The sequence below is a fragment of the Zootoca vivipara genome, chromosome 11 (assembly GCF_963506605.1).
Source record: "Zootoca vivipara chromosome 11, rZooViv1.1, whole genome shotgun sequence".
Taxonomy (NCBI): domain Eukaryota; kingdom Metazoa; phylum Chordata; class Lepidosauria; order Squamata; family Lacertidae; genus Zootoca; species Zootoca vivipara.
Window position 1 is genome coordinate 44,020,255 of NC_083286.1, and position 17,627 is coordinate 44,037,881.

The window sequence follows — 17,627 nt, forward strand, 5'->3', positions numbered from 1 at the left end:
TGCCTAAGCCTGCCTTGTAGAATTTTAAGCATAACCTTGCTAGCGTGTGAAATGAGCGCAATTGTGCGGTAGTTGGAGCATTCTTTGGCACTGACCTTCTTTGGAATTGGGATGTAATGATCCCCTTCATGGATCACTGCCTTGTCGTGGTGAAGGGGCTTAAATAACTTAGAGAAGTTATGTTTTGACCAAACGTGATCCACCTGGAGAAGGAATTGGCAAGCCACTCCAGTATCCCTGCCAAGAAAACTCTATGGACAAAGACAACAGGCATATAAAAGTGTTTATATATATGCACATACAGATATGCAAATTTTGAAACCATAATTTAAGCAGAAACACAACACATCTCCCCATTCTAGGCAGGGCCGTCTTGAGCAGATCGCGCGCCCTGGTGCTGAGGGGCGGAGATCGCTCCGCCGCCCGCCCCGCCCTCGCAGGGCACAATTGGTTTCCGCGCGGCTTTGCCGCGCGGCACCCTCCTTACCAGGCCGGCACCCAGCTTACCAGCCCCCCGCCGTGGTGCACTGCGCCACCGGGGGGCTATGCAGAGCCGGCCCTGATTCTAGGGAAGAACTGTGCCCAGGTGTACTTGCTCAGTCTACTGTCCTGGATTCAACTTTTAAATTGCACTTGAATCGGCCACCCCTTCAAATAGAGAGCTGACCTCTAAGAGCCCTTCAAATACATGACTGTCCTCTGTAACATAGAAGGCATACACACCCACCCTAGGGACCCCACAGAACAGTGGTCTGGTATGAGCTACAAAGCAGTAGCTGTCGCCCCCATTGCTGTGGTGTCCTGGGATGAGGAGAAGCAAGGCAGGAGTGTGGTTTGCATCATGGAAACATGCCATGCTGACCACACCGCTGCTTTGACGGTCTCAGTCTGCCACACCAACCGCAGTGCGGGGAGGCCACTTTCCTATGTTCCTCTCTGTTCAGCTCATTTAGGAAAAATTTACCCCTCTCCCTGCGATGAATTAACGTGAAGCACGTCTAATACTTTTTAGAATTTTTGTTTTCCAGTTCCAATGTCCATTTGTTTTATGAAAACAACTTACTGACAATTTGATCTTTGTGCCTTTGTATAAAAGCTATTGATTAAAACGGGTTATTTATAAGAACTTGGTGTTATTCTAGATTTAGCTGTTCATGTTCTGAAGGGGATAAAATGATGGAAGTATGAAATCCTATATTTCTGCTTTCCACATAATACGATTTTTTCTGATTAGAAAATAAAATATGCCCACCTGTCTCAAAAAGCTTTTATACGTGTTAATAGCGCCACTAGATGCAATTTTCTTCACAGTAAATAAGCAAATAAAATAATGAATCAATATCAATTAATTGATTGATTGATTGATTAATATCAGGCTTCAAGCTCATTTCTTTTTATAAAAGGAGAATACACTCGGGGCTCCTTCAGGAGAAAAGGCAGGATATAAATGAAAATAAAAATAACAATAAACCCTTTATCATTAGGTTGTTCTTTTATCTACTTTTCTCAGGTTTACAATTTCTTTCTTTCTTTCTTTCTTTCTTTCTTTCTTTCTTTCTTTCTTTCTTTCTTTCTTTCTTTGAGATGGGGCTCCTAGAATGGTACTCCGTGTTTAAAATATGACTGAAGGCTAGATTAAGGACATTAAACACAGTTGTATTATGAACCCCTTTCCTGATAATCTTTTATTTTATTGAATTATCCACCATGTCCCCAATATTTGATTCCAGGTTGGGTACCGGCAGTCATAAGATTCCCCAAGCACTTAAAATATACAAAAACATTCTTTAAGATTCATATTATAATATATTTACAATCTATTTAGTTACTACCGTGTTCTTCTAGAGGCAATATAATCTTGCATAATAACATTAAAGGTCCAGTCGTGTCCGACTCTGGGGTTGTGGCACTCATCTCGCTCTATAGGCCGAGGGAGCCAGCGTTTGTCCGCAGACAGCTTTCGGGTCATGTGACCAGCATGACTAAGCCGCTTCTGGCGAACCAGAGCAGCGCACGGAAATGCCATTTACCTTCCCGCTGTAGCGGTCCCTATTTAGCTACTTGCACTTTGATGTGCTTTCGAACTGCTAGGGAGCTCACCCCGTTGCAGGGATTCGAACCGCCGACCTTGTCTGTGGACAAACGCCAGCTCCCTTGGCCTATAGAGCGAGATGAGCGCTGCAACCCCAGAGTTGTCCGCAACTGGACCTAATGGTCAGGGGTACCTTTACCTTTTCCTTTACTGAAGATGCTAGGTGCACCTCTATGGGGAGAACTACGGTTTAGGGGCTGTCGGAGAGAAAGCTCCCTCTGGACCACCATTCTCCACACTTCTGGGGCTAGTGGAGTCCCCTCTGCCAAGTTTGTCATGCTACATTATAAACTGCTGTTGAATCTGAGAGGAAGTTAAAAAGCAACTGTTATCTGAAATTCAGAGGGGGGCGGGATACTCAAAAATTCCATGGAACCAACACAAGCCCTTTATGTGAGCTGAGCATTTCTTTAGATGGCATTTTGAAGACAAAACTGTTGGTTTAGATGTATGATTTATGATGCACTTTGAGACCTATTAAAATACGGCAAGATTTATGTTGCCCTCTAGTTACAATAAAATGAAAAGAGTAACTTTTCTGATCTTACTACAACAACAAATGGAATGTATTCTAACCTTGAATAATGATTTGTTTAACCTATGGCGACATCTGGAGAGTGCAGCTCACCTCATTTCTTACAGAAAATCAGAGCTATATAGGCCACAGGAATGATTAAAAATATGTAAGGGGGAGTAAGAGCTGACATGATCAGAATTTATTGAAACAATGAATGGCTTCAGAGAAAGTAAACAATGTTATTATTGTTTGTTCCCATCCTTAAGTAATCTTAGTTTTTGCTTGTTAATGGAAATGAGAGAATAGCCATATCTAAAGAGTTATGGCCAGTAGCATTTTCTTTAGATAAGCGCATACAGCAAGGTTGGAAAATTTGAGGCCGTTCCGACGTCATTGGACTACAACTCCCATCTTTCCTGGCCATTGGCTGTGCTTACTGAGCCTGATGGGAGTTGAATTCCAGCAACATCCAGAGGGCTACATGTTCCTCATCCCTGACATTGACAAAGAAAGTGCTCTCTTTTTGTACTGAGGAAAGATGGATAAGTGTGAAATGGTACAAAAAATAATTGGATTCATTCTCAGCCAAATACATTAGATTCCTGAAATTATTGCCAGCCAAACCTTTGAATGCAGTTAAAAGGTTTACAGGCTATTTTCTGTATCGCTCCAAATGTTGACTCATGTGGAACTCTCTGTAACAAGGGGCATTCCTCTGTTGCTCATTTGGCACTCAGCATATCCTTCATTGTCACAGTGAGTAATGTTCAGGGTAATTTATCATGAACCATGTTCCTTAATATTCCTGCAGCCCTTGTAAAAGGTTGGGAGACTTGTCCCTGTAGACTTGTTTAGATTCTGGCTTCAGCCGATAAGATTTTTTTGGAGCGACTTCTTGTTTTGCAACTCATGTTTAAACCATCCCTGGAATGTATCCATTTTCAGGACATCTGGGTAATTAATTCTTGCAGTGCTGGTCACTAAAGTCATTGGCATTGTTCATGCCAGAGAGCAAGCACAGGCTGTGGGAGAGGAAAGACTATCGCTCCACATCCCTGAACTCTTGCTACTGGTAGAAAGTTAATCTGGGCTGCATCTTTCCCTGCAGTGGGAAACAGAGAGGGAAAATAGCACCACTGAACTTGACCTGGCAATTGCCCATGTTATGTTTACACCCATTATTCCTTTATCTAGAATATAGCTCTGCCTGGTTTGTGGAACATAATAAGATGCCTTATTCTGAAACAAGCCTTTGGTGTATCTAATTCAGTGTTGTCCAGTCCATCCTTTTTTTTTAATCTGGTGCCCTCCATATTTATTTATTTTTTGACTGTCGGTCCATCATGGCCAATGATCAGGGATGACTGGAGTTGTAGTCCAAAACATCTTGAAGGTACCATGTTGAGGAAGACTGGCCTTCCTCTGATGGGCAGTGGCAACCCAAGGTTTCAGAATGGAGACTTTCTCAGTCCTATCTGGACATGCCATGGATTGGACCTTGGACATTTTGCACGCAAAACATGTTTTATTCTACTGAGCTACCCCAGCCTTCCCCAACCTGGTGCCCTCCAGACTATCCCAGGTTCAATTCCCAGCATCTCCAGGTGGGGGCACTCATTGAGATCAATTTAAAAATCCAGGAAGCAGAAACTAGGAATAAATCCCCAGTTTCCCCAGTGAAGAAATGTAGAAAGTGGACAGTCATATAGTTTTTTGTTTTTTGTTTGCACTGCCCCTTGTATCAGACAATTTGATCTAAGTTTATTAATCAGTTGGTTGCTAGTAGGGAGTGGCAGTCAGACCAATGTAAGGCAGCCTTCCTAATGTTTATTCAGGATGGGGATAAGATAGTTTCTGCAACAAACCATGAGGATTTGTGAATGTTATACAACAGTATTTTAATGTTAGATGCAGATTCTGTTAAGCTATTTTACTGTACTGAACTTTTCAAAATTTTGTCTATATGCAAGTATATGAGTATAAAGGCAAGTCCCCCCCCCCCCCAGGATAGGTATTGGTACCTGTGCTTTTTAACTTGTGCATAAATGACCTGGTGTTAGAGATGCTTAATGAAGTAGCTATGTTTGCTGATGACACCAAATTGTTGTGGGTGGTTGCAAAAAGGGGGGATTTCAAGGAACTCCAAAATGATATTTCAAATTTGGGCGAGTGAGCATTGGAATGGCAAACGCTAATCAATATAAGCGAGTATAAAGTGATATACATTGGGGCAAGGAGTTCTAACTTCAAGTATGCCCTAATGCAGGCATCCCCAAACTTCGGCCCTCCAGATGTTTTGGACTACAATTCCCATCATCCCTGACCCACTGGCCCTGTTAGCTAGGGATCATGGGAGTTGTAGGCCAAAACATCTGGAGGGCCGCAGTTTGGGGATGCCCACCCTAATGAGTTCCGAACAGGTGGTGACGGTCCAGGTATAAGACCTTGGGGTCATGGTGGATAGTTTAATAGAAGATACAACCCTGGGTGCAGCCTCTGTGAAAAAAGTTGAATTTCACATTAGGGATCATTAAGGAGGGGGTCAAAAGTAAAACAGCCAAAATCATAATACCTTTGCAGCCATGTTAAGAATACTTCGTACAATTCTGCTCAAAAAAGGACATTGTAGAGCTGCAAAATATGCAGAACAGGGCAACCAAAGTGTTCAAGGATCTCCCTATGATGGAGGGTTGCAATATTTAGGGTTTTCTGTGTAGAAAAAGGTGAGTAAAGGAGGCAGTGAAAGAGTATGGTACAGTATTGAAATGCATAGCATTGAAAAAGTGGGCAAGTCCGTCCCCCCTCATAATTCTAGAACTCAGGGTCATCCGGTGAAGCGGAGTGTGGGAAGAGTTGCTTCACCATAGTAAATGGCTTACTGTTATTTCCAGATGAGGCCAACATGTGGAACTCAACTGTACACATCACTATTAACTGCCTCTTTGAGTGTGGTATCCCTGTGGCCAAATGGAACACTTGTTTCTTAATGAATCTTGTACTTCTCTCTGTATCTGTACTAATCATGCTTAATATTCACCTTAAAGGTAAAGGTAAAGGGGCCCCTGACCATCAGGTCCAGTCGTGTCCAACTCTGGGGTTGCGGCGCTCATCTCGCTCTATAGGCCGAGGGAGCCGGCGTTTGTCCGCAGACAGCTTCCGGGTCCATAGCTGCCAAGTTTTCCCTTTTCTCGCAAGGAAGCCTATTCAGCATAAGGGAATTTCCCTTTAAAAAAGGGAGAACTTGGCAGCTATGTCCAGGTCATGTGGCCAGCATGACAAAGCTGCTTCTGGCGAACCAGAGCAGCACACGGAAATGCCATTTACTTTCCCACCAGAACGGTACCTATTTATCTACTTGCACTTTGATGTGCTTTCGAACTGCTAGGTTGGCAGGAACTGGGACCGAGCAACGGGAGCTCACCCCGTCACAGGGATTCGAAACGCCGACCTTCTGATCAGCAAGCCCTAGACTCTGTGGTTTAACCCACAGCGCCACATAGGTCCCAATATTCACCTTACCTCTGCAATAATAGTGGACTTGGTGAGTGTGTGTGTGTGTGTGCATGTGTCCGTTTGTTCGTTCACAGTCCATTTGGGGTTAGGAAGTCTTGCTGTGGAATAAATGAGGCCAGCACAATGAAACTGAATGCCATACTCACTGAATTTGAGTTTAGAAAAAAATAACACATTCAAAGGGACGCAAAACACTGATTGCCTTCAACTCATGTTTTCCAGATACACGTTTGATTAAAATTAGTATGCACTTCATTAAATCTCTCTGGTGTTTTCCCCTTCATCATTAGTTTAGCTGAATTCAAGCTTCCTACACTCATTAGCAGCTTTGCATAAACCATGTAACCAGATTTAAAAGTCTTGTATATGCCTACCCACTTTTTCTTTTGCAGAAAGATTAGTTTCCCACATAAATATACTGAAAATTAATCGTACATATAAGGATTCAGTTGAACAAACACTGCTGCCTTCCAGGTAAAATCAAATATTGCACTCAGCAGCTGTTTTACGTGCTCTTTGTTCTCAGACTCAGCTTCTATTTCACGCATAGCAAAGAGTTACAAACTATATAGGGCAATAGGGCTAGACTTGACTCTGCTGACGTCAATGAGAGAAGTCCATTTGTCTTCAACAGACGTCAAATCGGGCCAACAGTTTGCTATTGATCTTTTGCTGAGAACACAAGTGTCAACAATAGTTGCTTAGTTGACATGCCTCCTATCTAGAGCACAAGATGAGTCTGCTGAAATGGCTTCAGAGGATTCTTTGTTAACTTTTATAGCTTCTAGTGCATGGGTGGCAACGTGCTGTGACTGATTGTAGCACACCTTGAAGAAGAGGCATGCCTGGATGGTCTCTCCTGTGCTCTTTGGTTGTCTGCTTCTTCCTCGACAGAAGCAAAATCATCTGCATAAAGTGCATAGGAAGTGTTAATTAACTTACTTGCATGGACAACAATAAAAAGACTTGCCTGGGCCCCATGGAGACGGTGGGTCCGTGCAAGATCACAGCATCTCAAATTGAACTGTCAGATTAAAACTTGTCTGTCCAACTCATAGATCAGTAATTGTGGAGTGGCTAAATTCACTGTTATTGATATGTCCATTAGTAGCCTGGTAATCTCCATTCTAATCTCATGCAATCATTATGAGCAATGTAGTGGCTCACTGTGGAACATGAGAAGGACTAAAGTTCAAGGGTAATGATCATGCTTTGATTCAAAGTCAGTCTTCTGCTCCGAGCATTTCAGGAAAGCCTGAGGTCTTGAAGATGTTTTGCAAGCTGCAGTAGTAGAATGCAATGGTCTGGGTAATCAGTGATCTGACTTTTCAGATGTTGCTCCAACATGCGTAGGCACTACTGAAAACTTCAGATGGGGACAACAGCATGTATAAACCTGGTCCCTCTCTGCACATTGTTCATATGTTCAGCAGCAAAATTGTGCTAGTATTTATTGGGGGGGCGAGGGGGTGAAAGTGCAGATATTAAAGACAATTAAAATGCACACATGTTTTATTCCATGTATCTAGTTAGTTTCCACATCAGAGTGCAAGAGCTGAACAAATTTTGTACGGAATTATCGGGAGCCACAAAAAATTGACTTTGCTCATCATTACTCATATTCAGAACAGACCTATTGAAATTTGGGGACTTGGGTAAGTTAAGTACATTGATTTCAGTGGGTCTGCTCTGAGTATGAATAACCATACAGTGTCATTAAGGAACATGACTAATGCAAGGAGATATGTCTTTCAAATGAAGCCAAAAGATCAGGATGAGCTTTGCAATGTTTAAAGAATGTTAGGCACAAAGTGGCTTCCTTTGAATACCTATGAATAAAAATGGGATTATTAATCAAGTGTGAATGAAACTGATAATAGTGCAATGAACCTCTTTGACTTCAGAGGCCAATCCCTTCTCATAACCATCAGCATCACTGCTGATCTGTTCTCAGCTTTTGCAGAAGTTGTTTTCAGCAAGGTAATATAAAGGAGTTACAATATACAGTAAGTAAGTTTATAAGAAAGGTCTAGTTTGCATGAGGAACACAATGTAAGGGGTTCGGCTTTAAAGTACCCCCCTCCCCAAGATTTTGCCTATCATAAGATAGCCGTATTTGACAACTGTAATGAATGGTAATGAGTTATGCAGGAGCCAAGCTGTTGTTATAGTTTTTAAAAAACTTTATTGCTTTTTACAAATGTGAGTTATATCTTGCAATTTGAAAAATTAATTAGCCAATTTAATTAAATATATTAGAGTACCTCAGTGTAGCTTGCTGTGTGTGTGTGTGTGTGTGTGTGTGTGTAGTAGTAGGATTTATCTTAACACTGTCTTAGGTAACCTGTGGTTTCCCCCCTCCTTTTCTTTCTTTTTTCTGCAAATGTTCAGTGTAATGCTGAACTGAGCAACAGAATTATCTATCACCGGGATGTTTTTCTGGCAATCAGCTCCTGCTCAAGGATTAAAAAAACAAAACCCATTCTAAACTGTCATTGATGAAACAATTGCTTGATACTGATCACCATTGCATTGAGTGTTTATAGTTTCAATGAGTTAGGGCAGTGATGGCTATGTTATATAGAACTGTATATTGAGCAGTTTGTTGACCGTTTTGGAAAATTAGAAACTGGTGAGTTTCATTAATGGAAAATGGTCTCTTAAAACTACGTCCTGGGAATTATTTATTTATTTAAAGCATTTTCATAACAGCTAACAACCAAGATTTGTTCCAGCGTGATTTGAACAACCTATATATAAGTGGCCTGGTTTTGTTTTATTTTTTCAAAGGTGCTCACCACCTGCAGGGTCTGACTTAAAGTTAAATAGGATTTGGAAAGTGTTTCTGAAATGCCAGCCACTTATATTTAAGTGCCTAAAAATGGACCAGACCAGACATTTAGGCTTCTAGGTTTAATAGTTTGGGCCATGAATGTCTTCTTGATGGGTCCCTTTAATGAGAAAAGATTTAGCCTCCATCCTCACTTCAAATATTAGAAAAATGTCATCACACATCCTTGGCTCAGATGTTATTTATTTACATGAGTTCTACGGTACCTGTTTCGGTCCTACCTGTTCACCTCTTTCTGATTGCTGCCCTCCCTATTTGAGGCTTTTAAGAGGGGGAAGTGGCTGTGTGGAATGGGGTTAGCCATAGGACCAAGAACTACACAGGGGCTGAAGTGGGTTTAAAATGACCAAAACTTTAATGGACACCACTCACGGTGTTTGGCATGGCATAGGGCCAGGGATTCAGGCATTAAGGAACCGCCAGTTTGCATTCTAGGATAATGTTGGGGCAGGGCAGGAATGTCAGGCTTACCAGGCAGGGCTTTGGGTTTGGTGGCTCAACCACCAGTACACTTGCCTCTTCCACCCAGTAGGATTGCTCTGTTAGTAAGTTTTGTCATCCGCAAAATGGCTATATTACGGTACTTACTAGTCACGTGAAGCTGTTGCTGGGCTGAACAAGATGAAGGCAGTGTGTGTGCATCTCTATTTTTTCTTTGGAAGGTAGGGTGTGAATACATTCAAGCTGCTTTCTCCTTAGCACTTAACACTGCGCTTTGGATAGACATTTGAGGCAACCGCAATCGTACAACCAATAAATAATATGTGCATGTTGTCAAGCCCCTCCCTACCGGTAGCTATTGGCTTGGGGGGACCTACACTGCGGTAGCGTTACAGAAGCTTGACAGGAAACCCCAACAAAAATAGTATCAAATTCACAAGACAAACAATAATATTTGTAAAAAATACTTTGAAATCATCAGTGATACATTTGATAACAGCAGAATGTTTTGCTGTTTTTGTTAAACAAAATGTGTTATAGAATTTAGTGCTTCTACTGCTTATTCTTCTGTGTTTAGGATCATGCCTCTGGTAACCATGTAGCAACTCAGCAAATTTTGACCGCACGGCACCCATATGAAGTTTGTGTCATTCCCAAATTGGAAATGGAGGACTGTGTGAATGGAGCATGCTGATATTTGCACCTGTGCATCTAGTTAATACTGGGAGAGATGGAAGTTTCCATTCAACCATACTTTTGTTACAGCAGGGAACTTGTGGTCTTCCAGATGTTGTTTCACCCCCCCCCCAGCCCGTATGGCTAATGGTCAGGGATGCTGGGGCTTGTAGTCTAACAACATCTGGAGGGTCACAGCTTTCCCATCACTCCTTTAGTGCATACACAAAATACTTTCCAGGCCAATTTGTCTACCAAAGAAACTTCAAGTATTGTAAAAAAAAAAAAATCTGAATGGCGGACATCATCAAGGCCTCTTGAGCTGCCTGGCTCTAGAGGATTTTCTTTATTTTCTGTTGATTAAATATGCTGCTAGACCCCGCTTCATCTGCCAAGATATCAGGGCAGCATGCAAAGCTAAAGGAAAATCGAAACAGATTCAGAGTGATCACTTGCCTTGACAAAGAGAGAACTCATCAAGTTGCACGGTTTGGGTCTCATTGTCATACAATTTCTAATTTTCTCCACAGATTTTCCACATGACATATGATCTTGCAAGCGCAGTAGTGAGAATCTTCAACCTGATTGGAATGATGCTCCTCCTCTGCCACTGGGACGGTTGCCTTCAGTTTTTGGTACCATTGCTCCAGGATTTCCCGCACGATTGCTGGGTGTCCCTAAATGGTATGGTTGTAAGTATTGTTCATTTTTCATTGTGTTTTTTCAAACGTCCTTTTAAGAGCTGTAATGAAGGAGACATATATTCAGAGCCTGTTATTTTTCAACAGTATGTTTGAGTTTGTTAGTAAGGTTTTGAAGGTTGTTCTTTAGCTGGTGTTGTTGTTGATAATGATGATGATGATGGGACCAGACATCAGCAATAGACAATCAAGTGGCAAGTGCAGTGAAATGTTGTGATGTGTCCCTGGGCACCCGTGCTGGGAATTTCTGTGTGTTTCCTCTGAGCCAAGAGGGAAGCAGGGGAATCTGCCAGACCTGTCAGTCAACCCACCATTTCTCTTTGTCCTGCCTCCTTTTCCTTACCTGCCACACCGGTTCTGACTCCCTCTTCCTGCTGAGCCTGCCATTCCACCCCTTTTCTTCTCCCTCCTTCTCTTTTCTCTGCTGCTTGTTCCGATTTCTGCCTTTCCCACCCACAATGCAACTGGAACAATGTTATGGCGCAATGCAGAGAGATTCTGACAATGCATTGTGGAAGAACATTGCTGTCCAGCTGTCTGCCGACTGCTGCTATTCCAGGGCACTTCAGTGGCTGCTGTTCCTAGGCAGGAAAAGTACTGTGAAAAAAGAAAGAGAGAGGGAGATAGAGAGATAACCTATTTAGAATAGAAGCAGCTGCCCTGGCCTCTCATAGCAACCAGGGATGCGGAATCTCAAGCTCAAATGTAGTTCTCCAGTCCATTCTGTCCATCCCTGCGGACTTTCTTTGGGCCATAACTCTCACTGACCTAACTATGCCCTCCTTGAGTGCTTTTGCCTGGCTGGGATGAGTCCTTGGAATCTGATAATGTCTCTATGCACCTAATACCTAGGTGGAGGGAGGATGGGTGTAGAGACTTCAGTTGTTGTGGCTGAAACGTAGCTTACTGTGCACTGTAAGCTGTAAGAGTCACATCTTTTGCTCTGCTCATGTCTGCTTCTGTCCCCACTCAATGCTGTTGCCCACGAGACAATGCAACTCTGTTTTGAACCATCACCTGCCTCCCATTAAAATGGAGATCTTTTGTCAGAAAGCTCCCCATCGTCACCACCAAAAACATAAAGGTGAAATGCTCTGGCATGTCTCTAAGAATCTGAAGCACCTGAGGATCTGATGAAAATGACATATAGTTCCCAGGAAATTGATGAAGAGAGATGCATGGGTGCTGGGTTGCAAGAGGCCAGCTGAGAATGACAGAGAAGCCCATAGGCTTGAGGAAACAATGGGTAGTGGAGAGATGCAATTGTAAAACTGACATAGCTGAAAGTAACCAGGAATGTCATAACCAGGCATTGGCGAGACCTGTCAGGAATAGGCATGGACCAATGGTACCAAGTAGTATGGGAAACAGCCTTACTAGAAAAACTAACCAACAAGCTGAAATTGGCACGGGGACAAATAGAAGAGGATGCCTTCACCCCTGTATGGTTCCCCTTTATCACACACAGAGCCCAACAAGATAATGACAAAAATTTACCGCCAGCATACAAATCAGTATGGCTAACCTGACCCAAAACACCCACCCACCCCACTCACACATGAAAACAAAGACCATCATAGTCAATCACAAATGAACAACTACACCCTTGGCCAACCCAAATCTCTCTCACCACCAAAAGAACACAAGCGAATAAAGGAGTACCAACACAAACAAAGCTGACATCAAGCCCTACATATATTAAGCAAGACAGAAACATCGTCACCTACTCTCACCCCCATCCACCCATCCCATCCCCTATCTACCTCGTTTTCCTTCTTTCTTCTTAGTGTCTTAACAAATGAAACTGATTTGCAAAAATGATACATGAGAGACACTGCACACACCTTTGTAATTCAAGAAATCTTTAATAAAAATATTTTTTTAAAAAACAACAACTGACTTATAGCACCTAAAGCAAAAAAAAAAAAAAAAGAGAAAGAGAAGCTCTGCAGAAGCAGATGGCTCAGGTATTTGTCTAATTGTGTTCTCACCCAAGGTAATTGATGGCTTGCCCCTAGGAACTGCTGACCACTGTGCCACATGGTGAGTCATGCAGCTGCAAGCTCTCAGGAAAGAGACTTCTGGGTTTGGTTTTGTTCCACCCATCCAGGCTGGCCAGTGAGGTTGGTTGCAGCAGCAGGGCAATTAATCAAGGGCGGGCAGAGGTGAAGGGAGCCAGGGAAAGAAAGGAAGTTTCCAGCTGTGAGTGCAAATATATTGTCTGGATGTCAGGTTCATCAGCAGATGGCCTCAGGTCTACCCATTGAGAACCAATAGAGAGGTAGACCTGGAAGCTTCTCAGAGATGAGGCCCACCCAGTCATCAGATCTTCCAGAAATGGGAGACGGGTTCTCAGATGTTAGTTATGCATGTTTATGTATTTATTTGGAGTGTTCACCCACCCATCACAGCTCAGAAAATGTCCTGTTGGCACCCTTGTCAGATGCCCATATACAGGTACCTGTGTTATTTGTTTCGAGTTTTCTATGCAAGACACTAACAAAAGTTTTTACACAGCTTTTGAAAAACTTGGCTTCCCCCCCTCCAAAAAAGGAAAAGGAAACACTGAGTGGTATATTGTTGTTGTTGTTTAGTCGTTTAGTCGTGTCTGACTCTTCGTGACCCCATGGACCAGAGCACGCCAGGCACTCCTGTCTTCCACTGCCTCCCGCAGTTTGGTCAGACTCATGTTGGTAGCTTCGAGAACACTGTCCAACCATCTCGTCCTCTGTCGTCCCCTTCTCCTTGTGCCCTCCATCTTTCCCAACATCAGGGTCTTTTCCAAGGATTCTTCTCTTCTCATGAGGTGGCCAAAGTATTGGAGCCTCAGCTTCACGATCTGTCCTTCCAGTGAGCACTCAGGGCTGATTTCCTTCAGAATGGATAGGTTTGATCTTCTTGCAGTCCATGGGACTCTCAAGAGTCTCCTCCAGCACCATAATTCAAAAGCATCAATTCTTCAGCGATCAGCCTTCTTTATGGTCCAGCTCTCACTTCCATACATCACTACTTTTCTTCCAAGAAGCAGGCATCTTTTAATTTCGTGACTGCTGTCACCATCTGCAGTGATCAAGGAGCCCAGGAAAGTAAAATCTCTCACTGCCTCCATTTCACATCTGAATTTTTTTCCTTATGTACTTCTGACACTTTGACATTTCTGAGAGATGACACCAAATAATGAAAGGCATGCATGTAGGGGGAAGATCCTTGAAGAATTCTAAGACTGGCTGTTCTCCAAGTAGAATGTCTAATAATCAGTTATGCTTATGTGCCCAGATTAAATGTGGAGTGATTCATGTTTTGGCACAATGAGCCCTATTTTAAAAATGGGTTAAAAGAAAGTTCAGCATTTTCTAATAAGAAGTAATCTGGAAATGTTGTTTTCCATGGGTAGAGCAATGAACTCCTTGAACCTGTTATCTTCTGTCTGTAAGTGATGATCAGTGATGGATGATCAGTTCAGGAAAAGTGAAATTTCCATAACTCACCTGCCTCTGCAGTATGCTGCCAATGGATAACATGCCTTCTTAGCCTAGCATATGTGCTATGAACCATCAACATTTACGACCCTATCAGTTGCATTTGATTATGTTACTGTTCATGCCCTTCTTACACAAAGTAATTATTATTTTATACTTCTGCAAAAATAAAAATCATTTGCTTCCAAAATGTGCTAAATTGTTAATTTCTCTTTCATTGGGGCATTCCCCACAATTATTATTTTTTGGACAACTGAAGATAATGTGAATGATCATCCTGATTCTGCCAATTGGTGCTTGTATTGCTATGAAAGTCTTGCATAGGAGAATGGGAGGCACATCTTGAGGTTTATTTTCAAGTAGATGAAAGAGAGTTGGGCAGAGGACCTATAAGCTTGCCGGGGGGGGGGATTCTGTACTTGTTTCTTTGTAATGGTGTGAGAAAAGAAGGGACGCGGGTGGCGCTGTGGGTTAAACCACTGAGCCTAGGGCTTGCTGATCAGAAGGTCGGCAGTTTGAATCCCTGTGACGGGGTGAGCTCCCGTTGCTCGGTCCCTGCTCCTACCAACCTAGCAGTTCGAAAGCACGAAGTGCAAGTAGGTACCCCTCCGGCAGGAAGGTAAACAGTGTTTCCGTGTGCTACTCTGCTTCGCCAGAAGCGGCTTTGTCATGCTGGCCACATGACCTGGAAGCTGTATGCCCGCCGGCTCCCTTGGCCAATAACACGAGATGAGCGCCGCAACTCCAGAGTCAACCGTGACTGGACCTAATGGTCAGGGGTCCCTTTACCTTTACCTTTACCTTTAAGAAAAGAAGAAGAAAACAGTGGGATCGATTGTGAGACCAGATGCTTCTTTGCTCCCTGCCCCACTGCTGCTGCTGCTGCTGCTAGAATCATAGAATTGTAGAGTTGGAAGGGACCCCAAGGGTCATCTAGTCCAACCCCTGCAATGCAGGAATCTCAGCTAAAGCGTCCATGACAGATGGCCATTCAACCTCTGCTTAAAAACCTCCAAGGAAGGAGAGTCCACAACTTCATGAAGGAGACCGTTCCACTGTCCCAACCATAGCTGCCAAGTTCTCCCTTTTTTCAAAGGGAAATTCCCTTATGCTGAATAGGCTTCCTCGTGAGAAAAGGGAAAACTTGGCAGCTATGGTCCCAACAGCTCTCTCTTTCAGAAAGGTTTTTCTTGATGTTTAGTCAGAATCTCCTTTCTTGTAACTTGAAGCCATCGGTTCAGGTCCTACCCCCCAGAGCAGGGGAAAACAAGCTTGGTCCCTCTTCCATGTGACAGCCCTTGTGATTAGCCCATTTTATTTTAAGAATTTCCTTCCATGTGAGTCTTAAGGTGATGTACATAAAAACAGACAAAAATAGCTTTTAAGATAGTACAGAAAATGACAGCTAAGTCTCAAAACAATACAGAGTAAACACCTAAGGCAGAAACCATTGCAGCATGGTTTTTTGTATTTGTTTTTTAAAAATTTATGACTCTCCTTCCACATGAGTATTAAGGTGTTTTACATAAAAACAAGTAAAAACTGCTTTATAAGCAAGCAACACAAAAATGACAACTGAAGAGAAGTGTTTATGCTATATTGTTTTTAAACGTAACAGACTCCCCGCCCCCATCTAGAAAAGCTTTTGGAAACAAAAAGGCGTTCAATTGTTTCCAGAAACCACAAACAGTGGGTCCTTATAGTATCTCAACAGAGATGCTGTTCCACAGAACAGAGGCAGTTCCCACACTGGAAGTCCTGCTGTGAGCTACTGAGGAGTGGGCTTCTGACATAGAACGGCTTCGACCCAGTATGCCTGAAGGTCTCCACCCCCATCGCTGAGCCCAGACACTAAGGTCCTCCTCCTCCTCCTTCTAGTGGTTCCCTCACCGTGAGAAGTAAAGTTACATGGAACCAGGCAGAAGGCCTTCTCGGTAGTGGCACCCACCCTGTGGAACGTCCTCCCTTCAGATGTCAAGGAGATAAAGAACTACACAACTTTTAGAAGACATCTGAATATGTATGTTGTACGTTGCCCAGAGTGGCTGGGGAAACCCAGCCAGGTGAACGGGGTATAAATAATAAAAATTAATTAATTAAAAGACTTTAAGAAGCAAATATCCTGTAGAACACAGTGGCCAACCAGTCATGTAAAGAGTAAGGTAGTCTCTCAAGTAACTTGATCCCAAGCTTGGATATTAGTACCAAAACCTTGAACTTGGCCCAGTAGCAGATCGGCAGGTACCACTGACAAGATGTTACATGCTGGCTGAGTTGCCACTTTTGACGCTAGCTACATCCTCCAGACCAACCTTACTGATAACCCCACATAGCATGTGTTGCAGTAATACAGCCTTGAGGTTACCAAGGGGCATGCACACTTGTTGATCAGTTCCGTTGGTACATTGTGACGTTTAAAAACAGAGCTGCGCAAAATGTCTGCTTGAAATTTTTTATCCTATTTGTGGGGAAAGTGACAGGCCCATTTTACCTTATTTGTCAGGGAGGAGAGGAGAGGAGATTATCTGAAAGTTTCTGGTTAGGAGTGGTAGTAACGTAGTTAGGAGTTAGGAGTAACAAAGTCAGGAGTGGTAGTAACGTAGCCTCTTTATTCGTTTCAAAGTTGTAAGTACATGTGGCAGCCTAACCACCATTTTGTGTCCTCCACAATGCCTAGGACCAGCAGAATTGTTGTTTCCATGCACAAAAATGATGGGGAATATGTGGATAAAATTCTGTAAAGGGAGCTACTTTTTGTGGGGGGGGGGGAGTTGATTTTTTTATATATATATTAAAAAAACACCCTCGGGTGTTTTCTCTGGGGAAATGTCTCATGAGACTTTTCCCCCTTCACATTACATTTCCAACAGACTCTAGAGATGAGCCCAACTAAATTATAGATTGGATATTTAATTGCATAATCAGCCCTCCTGATGATGGTGATCATTATAGCAACAACTACTGCAACAACATATAAGGCACCTTTGTTCACAGACCTTTGTGAGTGGAATACATTACATTGTTAAATTGTATTGACCTGCATGTAACCCTCAGGGTGAAGGGCAGGCCATAAATGTCTATAAATCAATAACAGCTAAAAACTAGTTATATTATTAGTTTACCCAAATTGCCCCAAGCCAACTCTTCTCATCCCTACACACACACACACACACACACACACACACACACACACACAGTATATTTAAAAAGAAGTGTTATATGTAAAAATAGATTTCTGCACCTGCATGTTTTCATCTGCTAGTTGTTGTTTTCTCTCTCTCTCTCTCTTGGAATATTGTTCCTGATGTCTCACTGTGACAATGCCAGTCTCACACAGCCAAGTGACTGTAGACATCCA

The 17,627-nt window shown here is 42.8% G+C and overlaps 1 protein-coding gene across 1 annotated transcript in view; it reads left to right on the top strand.

Annotated features, from left to right (window-relative positions):
- The window catches only part of HCN1 (hyperpolarization activated cyclic nucleotide gated potassium channel 1), a 173,857-nt gene that overhangs the window by 91,380 nt on the left and 64,850 nt on the right, over positions 1 to 17,627 (top strand). The window contains exon 3 of the mRNA XM_035100970.2: positions 10,620 to 10,781. Coding sequence (XP_034956861.2) covers positions 10,620 to 10,781 — 162 coding nt within the window. The remainder of the gene's footprint in view (positions 1 to 10,619; positions 10,782 to 17,627) is intronic.